At 44.0% G+C, this 14,836-nt stretch overlaps 2 protein-coding genes across 2 annotated transcripts in view; one reads left to right on the top strand and one right to left on the bottom strand.

Moving 5' to 3' along the window:
- LMAN2L (lectin, mannose binding 2 like) overlaps positions 1-14,836 on the bottom strand; it is an 81,171-nt gene that overhangs the window by 10,346 nt on the left and 55,989 nt on the right. The window lies entirely within an intron of this gene.
- Positions 1-14,836, top strand: part of FER1L5 (fer-1 like family member 5) — a 54,957-nt gene that overhangs the window by 13,572 nt on the left and 26,549 nt on the right. Inside the window, exons 11-19 of the mRNA XM_077749212.1 lie at positions 210-325; positions 558-681; positions 1,137-1,189; positions 3,037-3,105; positions 6,188-6,231; positions 6,318-6,400; positions 6,477-6,571; positions 7,765-7,890; positions 9,665-9,842. Of these exons, the coding sequence (XP_077605338.1) occupies positions 210-325; positions 558-681; positions 1,137-1,189; positions 3,037-3,105; positions 6,188-6,231; positions 6,318-6,400; positions 6,477-6,571; positions 7,765-7,890; positions 9,665-9,842 (888 nt within the window). The remainder of the gene's footprint in view (positions 1-209; positions 326-557; positions 682-1,136; positions 1,190-3,036; positions 3,106-6,187; positions 6,232-6,317; positions 6,401-6,476; positions 6,572-7,764; positions 7,891-9,664; positions 9,843-14,836) is intronic.

The following is a 14,836-nucleotide window of genomic DNA, read 5'->3' as shown; positions in this document are numbered from 1 at the left end:
GAACAGCTGTGGTCTCTATTTCCTAAAGGCAATGGCTGGTAGCCTGGGAGTGCACTAGCTTTGCCTAGTGGTAGAAGTGATTCCCATTTTCCTCTGCTACTGTATGGGAACCAGAATATAGGAGACACATTTCCACACCCCCCTCCTGGTTTCAGGAAAGAAAGATGGAGACTGAAGGCCAGTCTCCCATAGGCCCTCTGCCCCTCCAGGTCACACACTCCTGAGGAAATGGTTAGGCCTCTGCCAGCCAAATGAACCCAGCAGTGGTGTGAGAGGCTACCTGAAAGTCACAATCTGTGTCCTCAGTGCAGGAGACCAGGCTCCGGTGAGGCTACCTTCCATACCCCAATAACATTTCCTACTGTATCTGCTTCTATAGGGCAAACTGGGCCCTTGGTGTGGCCACTGATCTTCACCTGCTTTAATTCAAACAGTGTCACTCAAGAGTTGTTCATCCCTCCCCCATACCAAGTAGAAGGTCGGGGAAGCAAAATCTGATGGCCATGGGCCATGACCATCCTATGACTCTGACTCTATCAGGTCTGTGGTCTCTACAGGTAGATCAAAAGCTGCCCTATGGGGCTGATGACACCAGTATTCAGATCTTCAGGTCAACGGTGGTTCCGATCAACATGGCCTACCTACAGTTCTTCATCTACTGCGCAGAGGACCTTCATTTCAGTTAGAGTCAGGGTTGTGGGGTGGGAATGGCCCTGGAGGTTCCCTACACAGTGGCAACCTGGATTCTTATGGGGCTTCCCTGTTCCATTTTGATGCTAGCCTAAGATTTGGGGGGGAGGAAAGGGTGAGACTGAAATTCACCAAAATTTGTTTTATAAAGTCCCTACAGAAACCCTTTAAAATGGGTCATATGCCCCTGAATGCCTTTGATGCCTAGATGCAGATTCCATGGTTCCCTGTGCTAGCATCCACCCATCCCTACTGCCCATTATGTGCCATGACACATAGCAGCACATAGAGATAGAGGGGAAGTGGGAGAGGTCTGCCCAGGGGGCACCATGCCAATTGATGGCAGAGGGTTTCAAGTTGTTCTCTCACCTCTCCATTTCCTCCCCTAAAAAAATTACTTCAGTCTCAGATATCTTATATCTAATCTTATAACTTCTTGTTCTCAGAGAAACAGTACTTAGTGAGTCCTGTGTTGGAGGTGGAACTAATTGGGGAAAAGGTAAGTGTAGAAATGGTAGGAGGTTTAGAGAAACTGTCACCTAGATAGTATGTGTGGAAAGATGGAATTGGTGAGCAGGAGCCCAGGATTCAGATCTCAGTTCCTCCATCACTGGACCAGGAACTTTGTGAAGATGGAGGCCATGACGAGTCGCCTTGTATCCCAGAGCTGTGCTCAGTGCCCTGCATGGAGAAGTTGCCCACTGAAAGCCAAATATACACGAAGGGCACAAAAGAGTGAATGAGTGAATGAAACAACATGCCCACAAACAACACTGAAACTGTCGCTGTCTTCTTTGAGCCTCGGTTTCTTCATCTATAAATGGAAGGTTTTAGGCAAGACAGCTGCTGACAATCCATGATCCTCTATGAATAGAGAGTAGTGTTTTCCAAAGTGTGCTGATGGATGTTATGTGCAAAAACAAGGATCCTATGTTCAAATTTGGGGAATGCTGGGTTAAAGAGGTTTGTCTCTTTAAATTCATAATCCATAGAATTCATAAACCATGGTTTCTACTATATTCTACCTATTAGAAGCATCATTAAATCCAGCCCATACATAAAAGGAGGGAAATCAGTGTCCACCTTTCAAAGGAAGATATACCAAAGGATTTGTGGACATATTTTAAAACCACCACACCAGCTTGGGTGCTCTGGGTCTAGGTGAGATGCTCTTGGATGATAGGTGGCACACAATTTTCAAAAACTTTATATATCTTTGTGGTTTTCTTAGTGTGTATTATTTTAATATTTCTTTTACATCTTTTTTTAATGTTTGGTTTATTTTGGAGAGAGAGAAAGAGCATGAGGGGGGGATGGGGCAGAGAGAGAAGGAGACACAGAATCCAAAGCAGGCTCCAGGCTCTGAGCTGTCAACCCAGAGCCTGATGCGGGGCTAGAACCCACAAACCGTGAGATGATGATCTGTGCCAAAGTCGGATGCTTAACCAACTGAGCCACCTAAGTGCCCCTGTTTTTTTTTAATCTTTATTTTTGAGTGAGCGAGCGAATGAGCGAGAGAGAAAGAGAGAGAGAGAGTGCCTGCAAGTAGGGGAGGGCCAGAGGGAGATGGGGACAGAGGGTCTGAAGCAGGCTCCAGGCTCCAGGCTCCACACTCCACACTGACAGCAGAGAGCCCAGTGCGGAGCTCCAACTCCTGAACTATGAAATCATGACCTGAGTCAAAATCAGACACTTAACCAACTGAGCCACTCAGGCGCCCCAATTTCTTAGTGTGTATTAGGAAGTTTAACCAGTCCAACCAACCCTTGATATCACCAACATGATTGTTTAGAATTGAGCCAGGTTTAAAAATGAAGTCAAGTGGGGGAGCCTGGGTGGCTCAGTCAGTTAAGCATCTGACTTTTGATCTCAGCTCAGGTCTTGATCTCAGGGTCGTGATTCAGGCCCCGTGTTTGGCCCTGTGTTGGGTGTGAAGCCTACTTTTTAAAAAAAATGAAGTCAAGTGATGCTTTGGGAAAGGGTATTCCATTGTGTACTGCCACAGTTGACATGGTTTTTCTCACTTTTCTAATTGGGATCTTGGAGTTTATCTAGCCAGATCTGTGTGAATGCATTCATATAATAAAGTTAGTAATGCTATGATTATTTAAAAACAAAGTCAATTGAAAGATAGTTTAAGGATACATACTAGGGAATCTGGATATGGGAAGATACACAAAGGACTGAAGTTGTAGCTGAGAAGTTGTGTCTTTAGACCATTCCCATGATCAGCCCTGTGCTGGACACAGCATCCATCTGTGGGCTGGGCTGGAAGGGCTGGAAAGTGAGGCCAGTGGAGGGAGGAGGGGACAGGCTGGCATTGACACTGCTTTGGGATGTTTCTAGCTCAAGACAAGCATGCTGAGCCAAACTGAGAACCCAATATGGAACCAGATCCTGACCTTCCGGATTCAGGTAGGTATGGCTGTTCCATCTTGACCACCCTCCTCCTCCTGGCCCACCAACAGAAAGGAAGTTTGAATGTTTGTGTAAGGGTGTGGATAGAAGGTAGGGACCAAGAAGCATGGGGTGTTGGGGGTGGGGGAGCAGGATCTGCCTGATAGGGAACATGAAGAAGGACATATTACAGAAAATTTATTTGTCCAACATTAAGAATGAATGGGCCATACAACTGAACTTTCCAGAAAATTGAAACTTGCCCTTTCATCTATGTTACAAAACAAAACCAAAAATCATTTAAAATCAATTTAAAGACTTATTTTAAATTGTACTGTGCATTTTCTTATAATCTAGGCAAAGTGCCCTGAAGATAATTACAGCTCTTTGTTAATGACCTAGAGGTATTGTGGGAGCATAGTTAGTATATGGGCTACACGTAGAATGGGCTATTTGTGCCTACACTAAATGGTTTCCAGATGCTCTTTGTGGGATTCTGTGGTCTGATTTTTATAGCTTTCCAGTCCTTCTTAGTTACCTATCAATGGTGTGGATCCCAGTTCTCTTAAAGTCCTGGGAGAACCTTGATTGCCTTTTGACTCCATGACAGGCTTCTAAAAGCTGCATGTAGAATAAGAATACGCAATTCTGAAAAATAACTTGAGCACTGCCATAAGGATGAGTGCAAAGAACTTTGTGTGGCTTCTCTTTGGCTACCCAGAGAGTATTTCACTTTCCTTATACCTTACATTTGTGTGATACAAAATCACTAATAAGCTCCCCTCTAGTTCCCTGGAACCCTCTTCCTTGCTTCTCCTAGAAGCTTCCCTAGTCTTCCTCCTGGTGAGGCATCATCTTTAACCATTCTTCATAATCCCTACCTTCCTGGGTGACTTTATAGACTCTTAAAGTAGGAAGAGATTTCTTTTTAAGTTTATTTTGAGAGACAGAGAGAGTATGCGTGTGTGTGTGTGCGTGCACACACACACACACACGTGAGCAAGGGAGGGGCAGAGAATGAGGGAGAGAGAGAACCTCAAACAAGCTCTGTTCTGTCACCATAGAGCCAGAAGCAGGGCTTGATCCTTGAACCTGAGCCAAAACTGAGTCAAATATTCAGCTGACTGAAACACCTACTGGTGCCCCAGTAGGAAGAGATTTTAAAGAAAGTCTAGTCTATCCTCCACCTTTGATCCCTCCCACCTGCCTCTGGCTGTGATGAGGCTCATGGCTAGGATCCTCACGTGCTCTGGATGCTCAGAGCTTTGAAAGTCTTCCATCATGGTCAGCTGCCTTTAGTCTTGGAAGCCAGCGGCACAGGCCAGGCCCACCTTCATCCCTGAAAGAGACCTTCCAATGTTTAAAGATGTCCAGACACTCCCTGGACCCTACCCACTTCCCACAAAACACAGTTTTCTAGGCTGGAGCCATTTGGATGCAGGCCTGATTGTCACTAGCCCTGTGGAAATGCAGAAAGCAGATGTGACCCTCACTCTAAATGGCAGGATGGCAACAGAGATGGTGGCATCTGAGGCTAGCTGGTCAGGGCCCCAGCAAGGCAGGCTGCAGGGGAAACTGCTAAAAATGGGTATTTTCCAGTTTATAATCCAAGTGCCCCAGGACAGAAGGACAGTCAAGACAAAGAACTGGGAAAAGGGAAGAGAATTCTCAACACAGTGGATGAAAAGATGGTTCAGCCATGAGTTTGAATTTGGAGGATTTGTCATTTTGGAAGACCCGGATGTTTTATGGTGCCCATCTCTCAACTTCCAGTGGGCCTTTCCTCACTTTTTTCCTAACTATATGCTCAACTTGAAAGCCCTTTCCCTACTTCCCCCTGGCCCCCAGCTTCCCTGGCAAGGGAAGAATGGACAGCTCCAGGAGCTGCTGTGTGAGGGGAGAGGCCCGGACTGAGAGGATCTGAGTCCCACTCAGATCTTAAGCCCAGCAGCTCTGTTTTCCATGTGGGTTGGTTTCTGTTTTCATAATTGAGGGGACCCTGTGGCAGAGTGGAGATATGTACCAGAAGCTTGCGTTCGCATCCTGACTGCACTCCTACTGTGTGACCCTAAGCAAGTCCTTCTGCTTCTCTGGGCCTCATTCCCCATCCGTAATTAGGAACGATTACAGCCCTCACTGGGTTATGGCAGAGTCATTAGGACCTCTAAAGCTGCTTTAGCCCCTGCATATAACATGAGACCTTCAGGAACTCCGTTGCTCTGTGCCTCAATTTTCCTGTCTGGAAATGGGAATAATAGCACCTGGCTTATGGGGTTGTTGGAATGAGTCACTCAGGTGATCCATGTGGATCATTTAGCACAGGCCATGGGACAACAGAAACCCTCCCCATAATAGCAGCAACTACTATTTACTCTCTGAGGAGATAGATGTCTTGCTGTTTAAAAGTTAACTGCTGGGACATCTGGGTGGCTCAGTTGGTTGAGTGTCTGACTTTGGCTCAGGTCATGATCTCGTGGTTCCTGAGTTCAAGCCCCATGTCAGGCTCTGTGCTGACAGCTCAGAGCCCGGTGCCTGCTTCAGATTCTGTGTCTCCCCTTCTCTCTCTGCCCCATCCCTGCTCACACTCTGTCTCTCTCTCGCTCAAAAATTAATAAACATTAAAAAAAATTTTAAAGAAGAAATAGAAAAGAAAAGTTAGTTAACAGTGAAGAATACATTTTAGGCCACAACTTCCATGCAAGACAGACTGAGCCCCACATTGGGCGCTGTGCTGACAGCCCGCAGCCTTCTTGGGATTCTCTCTCTCTTCCTCTCTGTGCCCTTCCCCTGTTCATGCTCTCTCACATACTCTCTCTTTCTCAAAATAAATAAGTCAACTTAAATAAAAAAGAATAAGAATACTAAAGCAACCATGGGACCTCTCCCAGGTCCTTGCAAGAAGCCCATGCAAGTGAGGAGGCCCACAGCCACAGATTTATATGTCCCCATGGTAAATTCATTTTGGCTGTGGTCACATAGCTTGCTAATGATTGAGCCAGGCCTTGGACCCAGACCCAGGACTTCCCAGCTGCACTCAGACTCCTCGAGGACCAGACTACCTGAACTTGCACCCACTGCTGCTCTTGCTTTCCTCTTGTAGCTGCCCTGTCTATCCAGCTACATCAAGTTCAGAGTCTTGGACTGGTAAGTTGCGGGGAAGAGGCTGAAAAACATTTAGGGGAGGAGAAAATCTGAGCTGGGCCAGCAGCTCAGGCTGTGTTTCTCTCCAGCCCCAAGAACAAGTGCCAGGATGAGATAGGGACGGTCAGTCTGTTCCTCAACCAAATCTCATCCACCGGAGCAGAAATAGAAGGCAAGCAATCCCCCAGGCCCCTGCCTCCTGCCTCTCTCCCACCCGGCCCTGTCGCCCTTACCTTCTCTTCTTGCAGGAATGTATTCTGGCTTCCTACCCTGTTTTGGCCCCAGCTTCCTGACTCTCCGTGGGGGTAAAAAGGCCCCTTTCAGGATCCAGGAAGAAGACACTGTAAGCTTCTCATGACAGCTATAGGGAACAGTGTAGGTAAAACCAACCACATGAAAGGTGCTGGGGCCTGGGAATTGCCGGGGGAGGATCCGGCCCTGGTTTCTGTCCATGATGCTATTAGAGAACATGTAACCTTTGTGTAAATGGCTATGTGTATATGGGATGTGTGTTGTGTCACAGAAAGGAACAGATGGAGAGCTCTGAGGAAGGGGCATTGAGATGAAATGTCAGGTCAGATTTCCAGCAGGTGGAAAGGACATACAAGACTAAAACAGCATAGGAAAAGTGGAAAGTACTGGGCTATTAAAGATTGGTGATAGGAGCGCCTGGGTGGCCCAGTCAGTTGAGTGTCCGACTTTGGCTCAGATCATGATCTCAGTTTGTGGGTTCAAGCCCCACGTTGGGCTCTGTGCTGACAGCTCAGAGCCTGGAGCCTGCTTTGGATTCTGTGTCTCCCTCTCTCTCTGCCACTCCCCCACTCACATATACACACACTCTCTCTCTCTCTCTCAAAAATAAACAAACATTAAAAAAAATTTTTTTTTAAAGACTGGTGATAAATTTCAGGAAGCCAGCTCCAACTGGCTTAAAAGAAGGGAAGAATTCTTGAGTGAGGACAAGCTGCAGGCACCAGGACCTCAATGCCATTAAGAGGCTAGCTCATTCACTCCATCTCTTGTCTCTGCTGCTCCTCAACCTGGGCTTCATCCTTTCCTACTTCAGTCAGGCCTCCCTGCTGGCTAGTGGCCATCCAAGCCTCTGATAGGGAAGGCCCAAGGAGCATTCTAATTGGCTGACGTAGGTCATGTGTACTCTCCTTGGGCCAATCACTGTTGCTGAGGAGGTGGGGCATACCCTGATTGGCCAGGCTGGAGTTGCACACCCAGTGTTATCACAGCCTCGTCCAAGCTGGAAGCATTTGCTGAGAACCCGAACTTTGATTTGATCAGGGGGTAGAATGCGCAAAGAGGAGTGGGCCTCAGAGTACGGAAGAAGAGGGTCAGGGCCCAGAGGTTTCCTGGCACAACCATGTCTGGAGTGTCTGGAATTCCACCCCTGAATTGTGGTCAACCCTAGGCAGAAAGTTACTAGACAATATTGCTTATTGTCTTTGCTGCAGAAGTGTCCAGGGAGATTTGTCTGCTCGTTTGCTCTCATCCCTTTTGGCACTGTTTTCCTTCCTGTTGCCCTAGAATATTCCCAACGCTGTTAAGGATGGCTTAGCTTATCGAGGCCGGGTCTTCCTGGAGATACTCACCCACATTGGTCCCCATCAAAACTTTAAGAAGGATCTCACCTCTGAAGTGACCAGTATAGAGGTAACTACAGGAAAAGGTAACTCAGGAGTAAAGAGCCCCTCTGTCCACCCCAAATCTACTGTGGGTCCTGTTCCTGACACTGTAGAGGCCCTAGTCATAAGCTGAATGACCTTTTGGGTGCATGAGGATGTTTGATCAACCTGCCTGAGTCTTTATCAGGCTCCTATTGGGGCTTCATGCTGTGCCAAATCCCAGGTGGTCAGAGACCCAGTAAATACAAAATAAGGTTTCTGTTTAAGAAATGTATAATCTAGTTAAGGAGAAATTATGTTCTAATGATTTCTTAAAAATTTTTTCAGTGTTTATTTACTTTTGAGAGAGAAAGAGAGGGAAAGACAGAGCATGAGTGGCGGAGGGGCAGAGAGGCGGACATGAGTGGCGGACAGAGGCACAGAATCTGAAGCAGGCTCTAGGCTCTGAGCTGCCAGCACAGACCCTGATGCAGGGCTCAAACTCATGGACCACAAGATCACAACCTGAGCTGAAGTCAGACACTTAACCGACTGAGCCACCCAGGCGCCCCAGGAGTTTTTATTTCTTCCTGAAGGCTGGGGAAGACCACTGATGCAGGAACCAGCAAGAGGAGCAGTGTTGAGAATAGCCACCCACTTATTCAAAATTGGAATATAGTCACTAGGAAGGAGGGCCCAAGAGGAGGGAGCAAATTCCAGAGAACTTTTGGACACAGAATGGTTTGAGCCACCGACTAACGAGACATTAAAAATGAGGCTAACTGCCCTAAGCTGATGCTCATTTTCTGCCTCAGGTGGCACGGTGGTTAGGGGTGGCATGCATCAACATGGACTCCCTGAAGTAGAATCAGGCCTGGGGGGNGATGGATGATGTCCACCCCTGGGGGGGTTTGACATGTGCTTGTGAGATATCCATGAAGACCAGTCCCCAAGGCTGCTAGCCAGATGGTGTGTCGTCAGCACACCAGGGTCTGAACACAGGGTCGTGGAGGAACTGCCTGGGAGGAGTAGGTGGGTGAAAGGGTGCCACAGCCTAAGGCAGGTCAAGGAGGGGGAGGGGCTTGCAGAAGAGACTGAGGAGAAGTCTGCAAAAGGGAGCACTGAGGCAGCCCCCTGGAGGGAGAGTTGCCAGGCCGCATAGGTGTGAGGGAGAAGCTGCGTGCAGACTGTGCATATGGGCAAGTGCATAGAAACTTGAAAATAGAAGGAGACAAGATCAGGTGATAGCTAAATAGAGGCTCAGAGGTAAGAAGGAGGGTTATTTTTAATGACAGCAGAGACGAGCTAGTGAACAGACTGGGTGAGTGCAAGAGGAGGGCAGGGGTTGGCCACGGAAATGCGAGCAGCTGACGTAGTAGATGGAGGACCCGGAGCATGTGGGAGGAGGCGGCTAGAGAAGAGCTCAGAGCAGATGTGTGCGTGTGTGTCACCTTCATCACACCCCTGCCCACACTCATCCCTTCAGGGAGGGCATTTAGGAAAAATGGAGAGGGATGAGGTGGCGCAAGTCAGAGCCTAGGCTAGCCCTCTGTGCATCAGAGGGAGAAGCCTCCCTTTCAGGAAGGAAAGGAACCACAGCTGACTGGGAGGAGGGGGCCAGGTGATAGAGGTCCTGGGAGGAACTGCCCTTGAGCCGGAGTCAAAGCAGGATTTGGAGGGGGCGGGGGTTCAAAGATGGTCCAGCTCATCCTGAAGAGAAGCAAAGATGACCTTCAAAAGAAACAGGGCACCTCATCTTTGCCTCCCTACCTGTCTATATAGCCTTGGCTTATGTACTGGGGATGTGGGGGGTTTTGTTTTAGAGGCACCACAACCGGCAAAAGTATGGGCTGTGCGTCATCTTCCTCTCCTGTACCATGATGCCCAGCTTTAAGGACCCAATCCAGTTCGAGGTCAGCATTGGCCACTATGGAAACAAGACAGACCTGAGTTACAAGCCTGTCATCTCAACCACACAGTACAGCCCAGTGATATATGATGGTAATAGTCAGATCCAACCAAAGAATAGAGAGCATCCACTGCATGCCAGGCTTGTGCTTGGCCCTTTTATAAGGGTATTAGCTCATGAACATTTATAGGTATTGTTAACCCACATGTCATTCATGAGGAAAATGAGCTTCGGGGAGGTGAAGTCACCTGCCAAACGTTGCATAGCTAGTAGGCAGTGAGCCCATGACAAGAGTTGAAAGTAGGTGTTTACGTCAAGTCTCACTCTACGCTAAATTCCACACTACAACTTCCCCAACCCCATCTTCGTCCCTGCTACTCTGAACCACCCTGATCCGTCATGCAACTATCTTCTGCTACTTGTCTGCCTACCTTCTATCCATCCATTAATTCACTCATCCACCCTTTTATCCATTTATCTCCCACCCATCCACTGTCCCAAACACTCAGCCAGCCTCCCTTCCATCCATTCATCCATTCATCCAATATATGTTTATTAAACACCTATACCGGGCACAATAGAGTAGCAGTTCTCAAAGTGCAGTCCCTGGCTGAGCATCAGGATCACCTTGGAACTTTAGAAATGCAGATTCTTGGCCCCACCTCAGTCCTACAGAATCAGAAAATCTGGGGATGGTGCCCTACAATCTGTTTTAACAAGCCCTCCATATGATTATGATTCAGATGCATGCTAGAGTTTGAGAGCCACTGTTCTAGAGGAATACTGCCTCCCCTTCCTCTTCAACAGCTTTGCAATCTCATCGCCCATTGAGAGCCTTTCTGTGCTTAAAAAACTTCCCTGGTGTTTTAAGAACAGCTTATTGAAATAAAATTCACACACCATACAATTCATCCAAGTATGCAATTCAGTGGTTTTTAGTGTATTCACAGAATTAGGCAACCATCTGGTTGATTCCAGAACATTTTCATCACTCCAGAAAGAAACCCTGTACCCACCAGCAGTCACTCGGTATTTCTCCCCTATGTCCCCAAATGCAGAAAACCACTAATCTACCCTCTGTCTCTATGGAGTTGTCTATTTTGGACATTTTATTGTACACATGGATTCACAATATGTAGTCCTTGGGGTCTGGCTTCTTTCACTTAGCATAATGTTCTACTTATTTTTTTTTAATTTTTTTAGTGTTTATTCATCTTTGAGAGAGAGAGAATGGTGGGGGAGGGCAGAGAAAGAGGGAAACACAGACTCTGAAGCAGGTTCCAGGCTCTGAGCTGTCCGCACAGAGCCGGACACGGGGCTTGAACTCACAGACTGTGAGATCATGACCTGAGCCAAAGTTGGACACTCCACTGACTGAGCCACCCAGGTGCCACATGCTCTACTTATTTTTAAATTATGAAATGTATACAAAAATATATTAAATGTGTATATAGAATTTAAAGAAAAATAAAATGAGCACCCCTGAACTCACTACCCAGTTTAAAAGAGAGAAAATTGCCAGCATCTTAGAGGTTCCCCGTACGCTCTTCCCACATTCATTTACCCACGAAATAACCACAATCCTGACCCTCATGATAATCACTCCCTTGCTCTACTTTTAAATTTTTACCACCTATGTAGGCAGCTCTAAACAGCATACTATTTTTGCATTTTGTTCGAGTGGAACTCTGCAGTCTACATCTCTTTTCCATCTTTTGCTCTATATTAATTTTTGTATGTTGGTGTATATAGCTGAAGTTCATTTTCATTTCTGTATATGTTCTACTGTATGATTATAACACCAATTATGTGGTATATGTAGACATTGGGATGTATCTTCTTTTCCTACTATAATAATTTTGTTATAAACATTCTTGTACATGTCTCTTGGTCTCAAGTGCAAGACTTCCTCTAAATTATATACCCTAGAATGAAGGAGAGATTCAAAGCAAAAGTAATTATACCAAAATTACACTCTCATCAGCACGATATGAGAATTCCTGTTACTCTGTGTTCTCACCAGGACTTGATGTTGCCCAGCCTTTTCGTTTTTGCCAATCTGATGGATGTAAAATGGTATCTTATAAGATCTTGATTTGTGTTTTCCTGATTATTAATGGAGGATGAGCAACTTTTCATGTGTTTACAAACACTTGTTTTTATCATCTGTAAAAAGCCTATTAATATATTTTATCCATTATTCTGTTAGGCTTGTCTTTTTCTTATTGACTTTACGTTATTTTTTCCAGGAACAATCCTTTGTCAGATGGGTATCTTGTAAGTATCTTCCCTAAGTTTGAGGCTTTTCATTCTCTTAATTATAATCTTTTATTTTTTTATTGAGATATTATTTGCAAACTATTAAATGCACATATTTTAAGTATACAATTTGATGCATTTTGACAAATACATATGCCTATGTAACTACCATGGGCAGAAAATTCCATCTCCCCAGAAAGCTGCCATATGTGCTGCCCCTTTACCGTCAATCTCCCCAACACTGGGGGCAGTCATTGCTGGGCTGTCTATCACTATAGATTTGTTTTGTTTTTCCTACAACTTCATGTAAGTGAAATCATACATACAGTTCTCTTTCTATGGCTTCTTTGGCTCAGTGTAGTGTTATAGGTGTTCATCCATGTTGTTACACAGACAAGTGTCTTGTTCCTTTTTATTTCTGATAGGTACTCCGTTATGGGAATATGACAGTTTATTTACCCATCCCTCTGTAGGACATTTAGATTGATTCAGCTTTTGGAGTATTATGAATAAAGCTACTATGAACAGTCTAGTACAAGTCTCTCTATACACATGTGCTTGCATTTCTCTTGGCTACATACATAGGAATGGAATTTGGGTTAAAAAGAAAATAACTAGCAATCTTCCAGAGTGTTTGTATGATTTTACATCCCCACAGCAGTGTTTGAGAGTTGTACTTGCTGCCCATCCTAGCCAACTTTTGATACTGTTGGTCTTTTTCATTTGAGTCATTCTAGAGGGTGTGATATACACAACTGTAATTTTAATTTCCATTTATCTCATCAGTAGCAATAGTGAGCATCTTTTCGTGGTCACCTATATTTCTCTAGGAAAGGTATGGTTCAAGTCTTTTGCCAGTCTTTCACTGGGTTGTTTGGCTTTTTACATTGCATTCCTAGAGTTCTTTTATATTTTGGGTACAAGTCCTTTGTCAAGACTGTTTTGTTAATACTTTCCACTCTGTGGCTTGACTTTTCAGTTTCCAAGCAGTGTCTTTTCAAGATCAAAAGTTTCTAATTTTGGTGAAGGAAATAAATGCTAATTGTGAGGGCTGCTTGGCTGGCTCAGTCAGAAGAGCAGGCGACCCTTGATCTCAGGGTCATGAGTTAAAGCCTCAAGTTGGGTGTAGAGATCACAAATAAGTAAATAAGCAGATTAATTAAGTGATTTTGATGAAATTAAATGTGCTGCTGATTATCTTTTCTTTTAAGTAATATGTTATTTGGTCCAAGAAATATTGTCTATGTCAAGATCATGAAGATATTCTCCTGTGTTTCATTCTACCAGCTTTATAATTTTAGCTTCTTTGTTTAGGTTTATGATCTAACCTGACTTGATTTTTGTATATGGTGTGAGGTTAGATTCTTATTTCTATAAAGATAACCAATTCAGTACCATTTGCTGAAAAAAACTTCATTCCCACTTACAATTACTTTGACACCTTTGTTGAAAATTGATTAACCATATACTGTGGGTCTCTTTCTAGAATCCCTGTTCTGTTCCATTGATCTGTCTGTCTTTATGCTGATATCCCACTAGTTTGATTACTATAGTTCGAAAGCCAGTCTTTAAATCACTCAGTGTAAGCCCTCCAACTTTGTTATTCTTTTACAAAGTAATACAGTATTTGGCTATTCTGGTTCCTTTCCATTTTTCATATAAATTTTAGCATCAGCTTGACAATTTCTACAAAAAGCCTGCTGGGATTTTCCTCTTTCTTTTGTTCTAAACAAGTGTTTTTTATTTGTTTAGTTTAGTTTTGTTTTTAGTATTGCGTTCTGTCTCCACTCTGGCTATACATCTCTGGATTATTTGTAGTGGTTGGTCAAGAAGTTGCAATATTGATCTTTAATCTATCATCATCTACCTTGAGTTAATATTATAACTACTTCAGGGGTGCCTGGCTGGCTCAGTCAGTTAAGCATCTGACTTTGGCTCAGTCATGATTTTGCGATTTGTGGGTTTGAGCCCCGTGTTGGGCCCTGTGCTGACAGCTAGCTCAGAGCCTGGAGCCTGCTTCAGATTCTGTGTCTCCCTCTCTCTCTGCCCCTCCCCTGCTCATGCTCTGTCTCTCTCTCTCTCTCTCTTTCTCTCTCTCTCAAAAAAGAAAATGAAGAAAAAAAATTTAATATTATAACTGCTTCATATGATATTATATATATCCACATATAATTGTATATAAAATAAAATGCAATTTTAATAATACAATTTTATTTTCACCTTTGTTATACATTCTAGAGTTGGTTTGCTAATATTATGTTTAGGATTCTTGCATCAATGTGAATAAGATTGATCTGTAATTTTCTTTCTTGTAGTGTCTTTGTTGGATTTTTATATTTATATCAAAATTATGCTAGCCTCCTGAAATTGAGTAGCATTTCCTCTTTTTATTCACTAGGATCATTTGGGTAAGACTGTAATCTTCTGTTTTTTGAAAGTGATAGAACTCACCTCTAAATATAAGCCTGGTATTGGTTTGTTTAATTGATTGATTCAAATACATATTTATTTTAATTACTCCACTTTTCTATTTCTTTTTAAGTCAATTTTGGTATGTTTCATTTGTCCAGGAATTTATAAATTTTATGTAAATTTTCAAAATTTTCAGCATAAAATTATTCATAGTATCTTTTAAAAAGTATCTTTAAAAATTTTTTTATTGTGGCAAAATACACATAATGTAAAATGTACCATTTTAACCATTTTTAAGTGTACAGTTCAGTGGAATTAAGTACATTCACAATGTTGTGTCACTATCACCTCTATTTCTAGAACTCTTTCATAATCACAAACAGAAACTCTACCCATTGGGCAATAAATCATTTTG

This window comes from Crocuta crocuta, unplaced genomic scaffold, assembly GCF_008692635.1.
Source record: "Crocuta crocuta isolate KB4526 unplaced genomic scaffold, BGI_CrCroc_1.0 scaffold118, whole genome shotgun sequence".
Taxonomy (NCBI): domain Eukaryota; kingdom Metazoa; phylum Chordata; class Mammalia; order Carnivora; family Hyaenidae; genus Crocuta; species Crocuta crocuta.
Note: the sequence above shows the minus strand (reverse complement) of the source record. Positions and strands in the feature narration are given on the sequence as shown.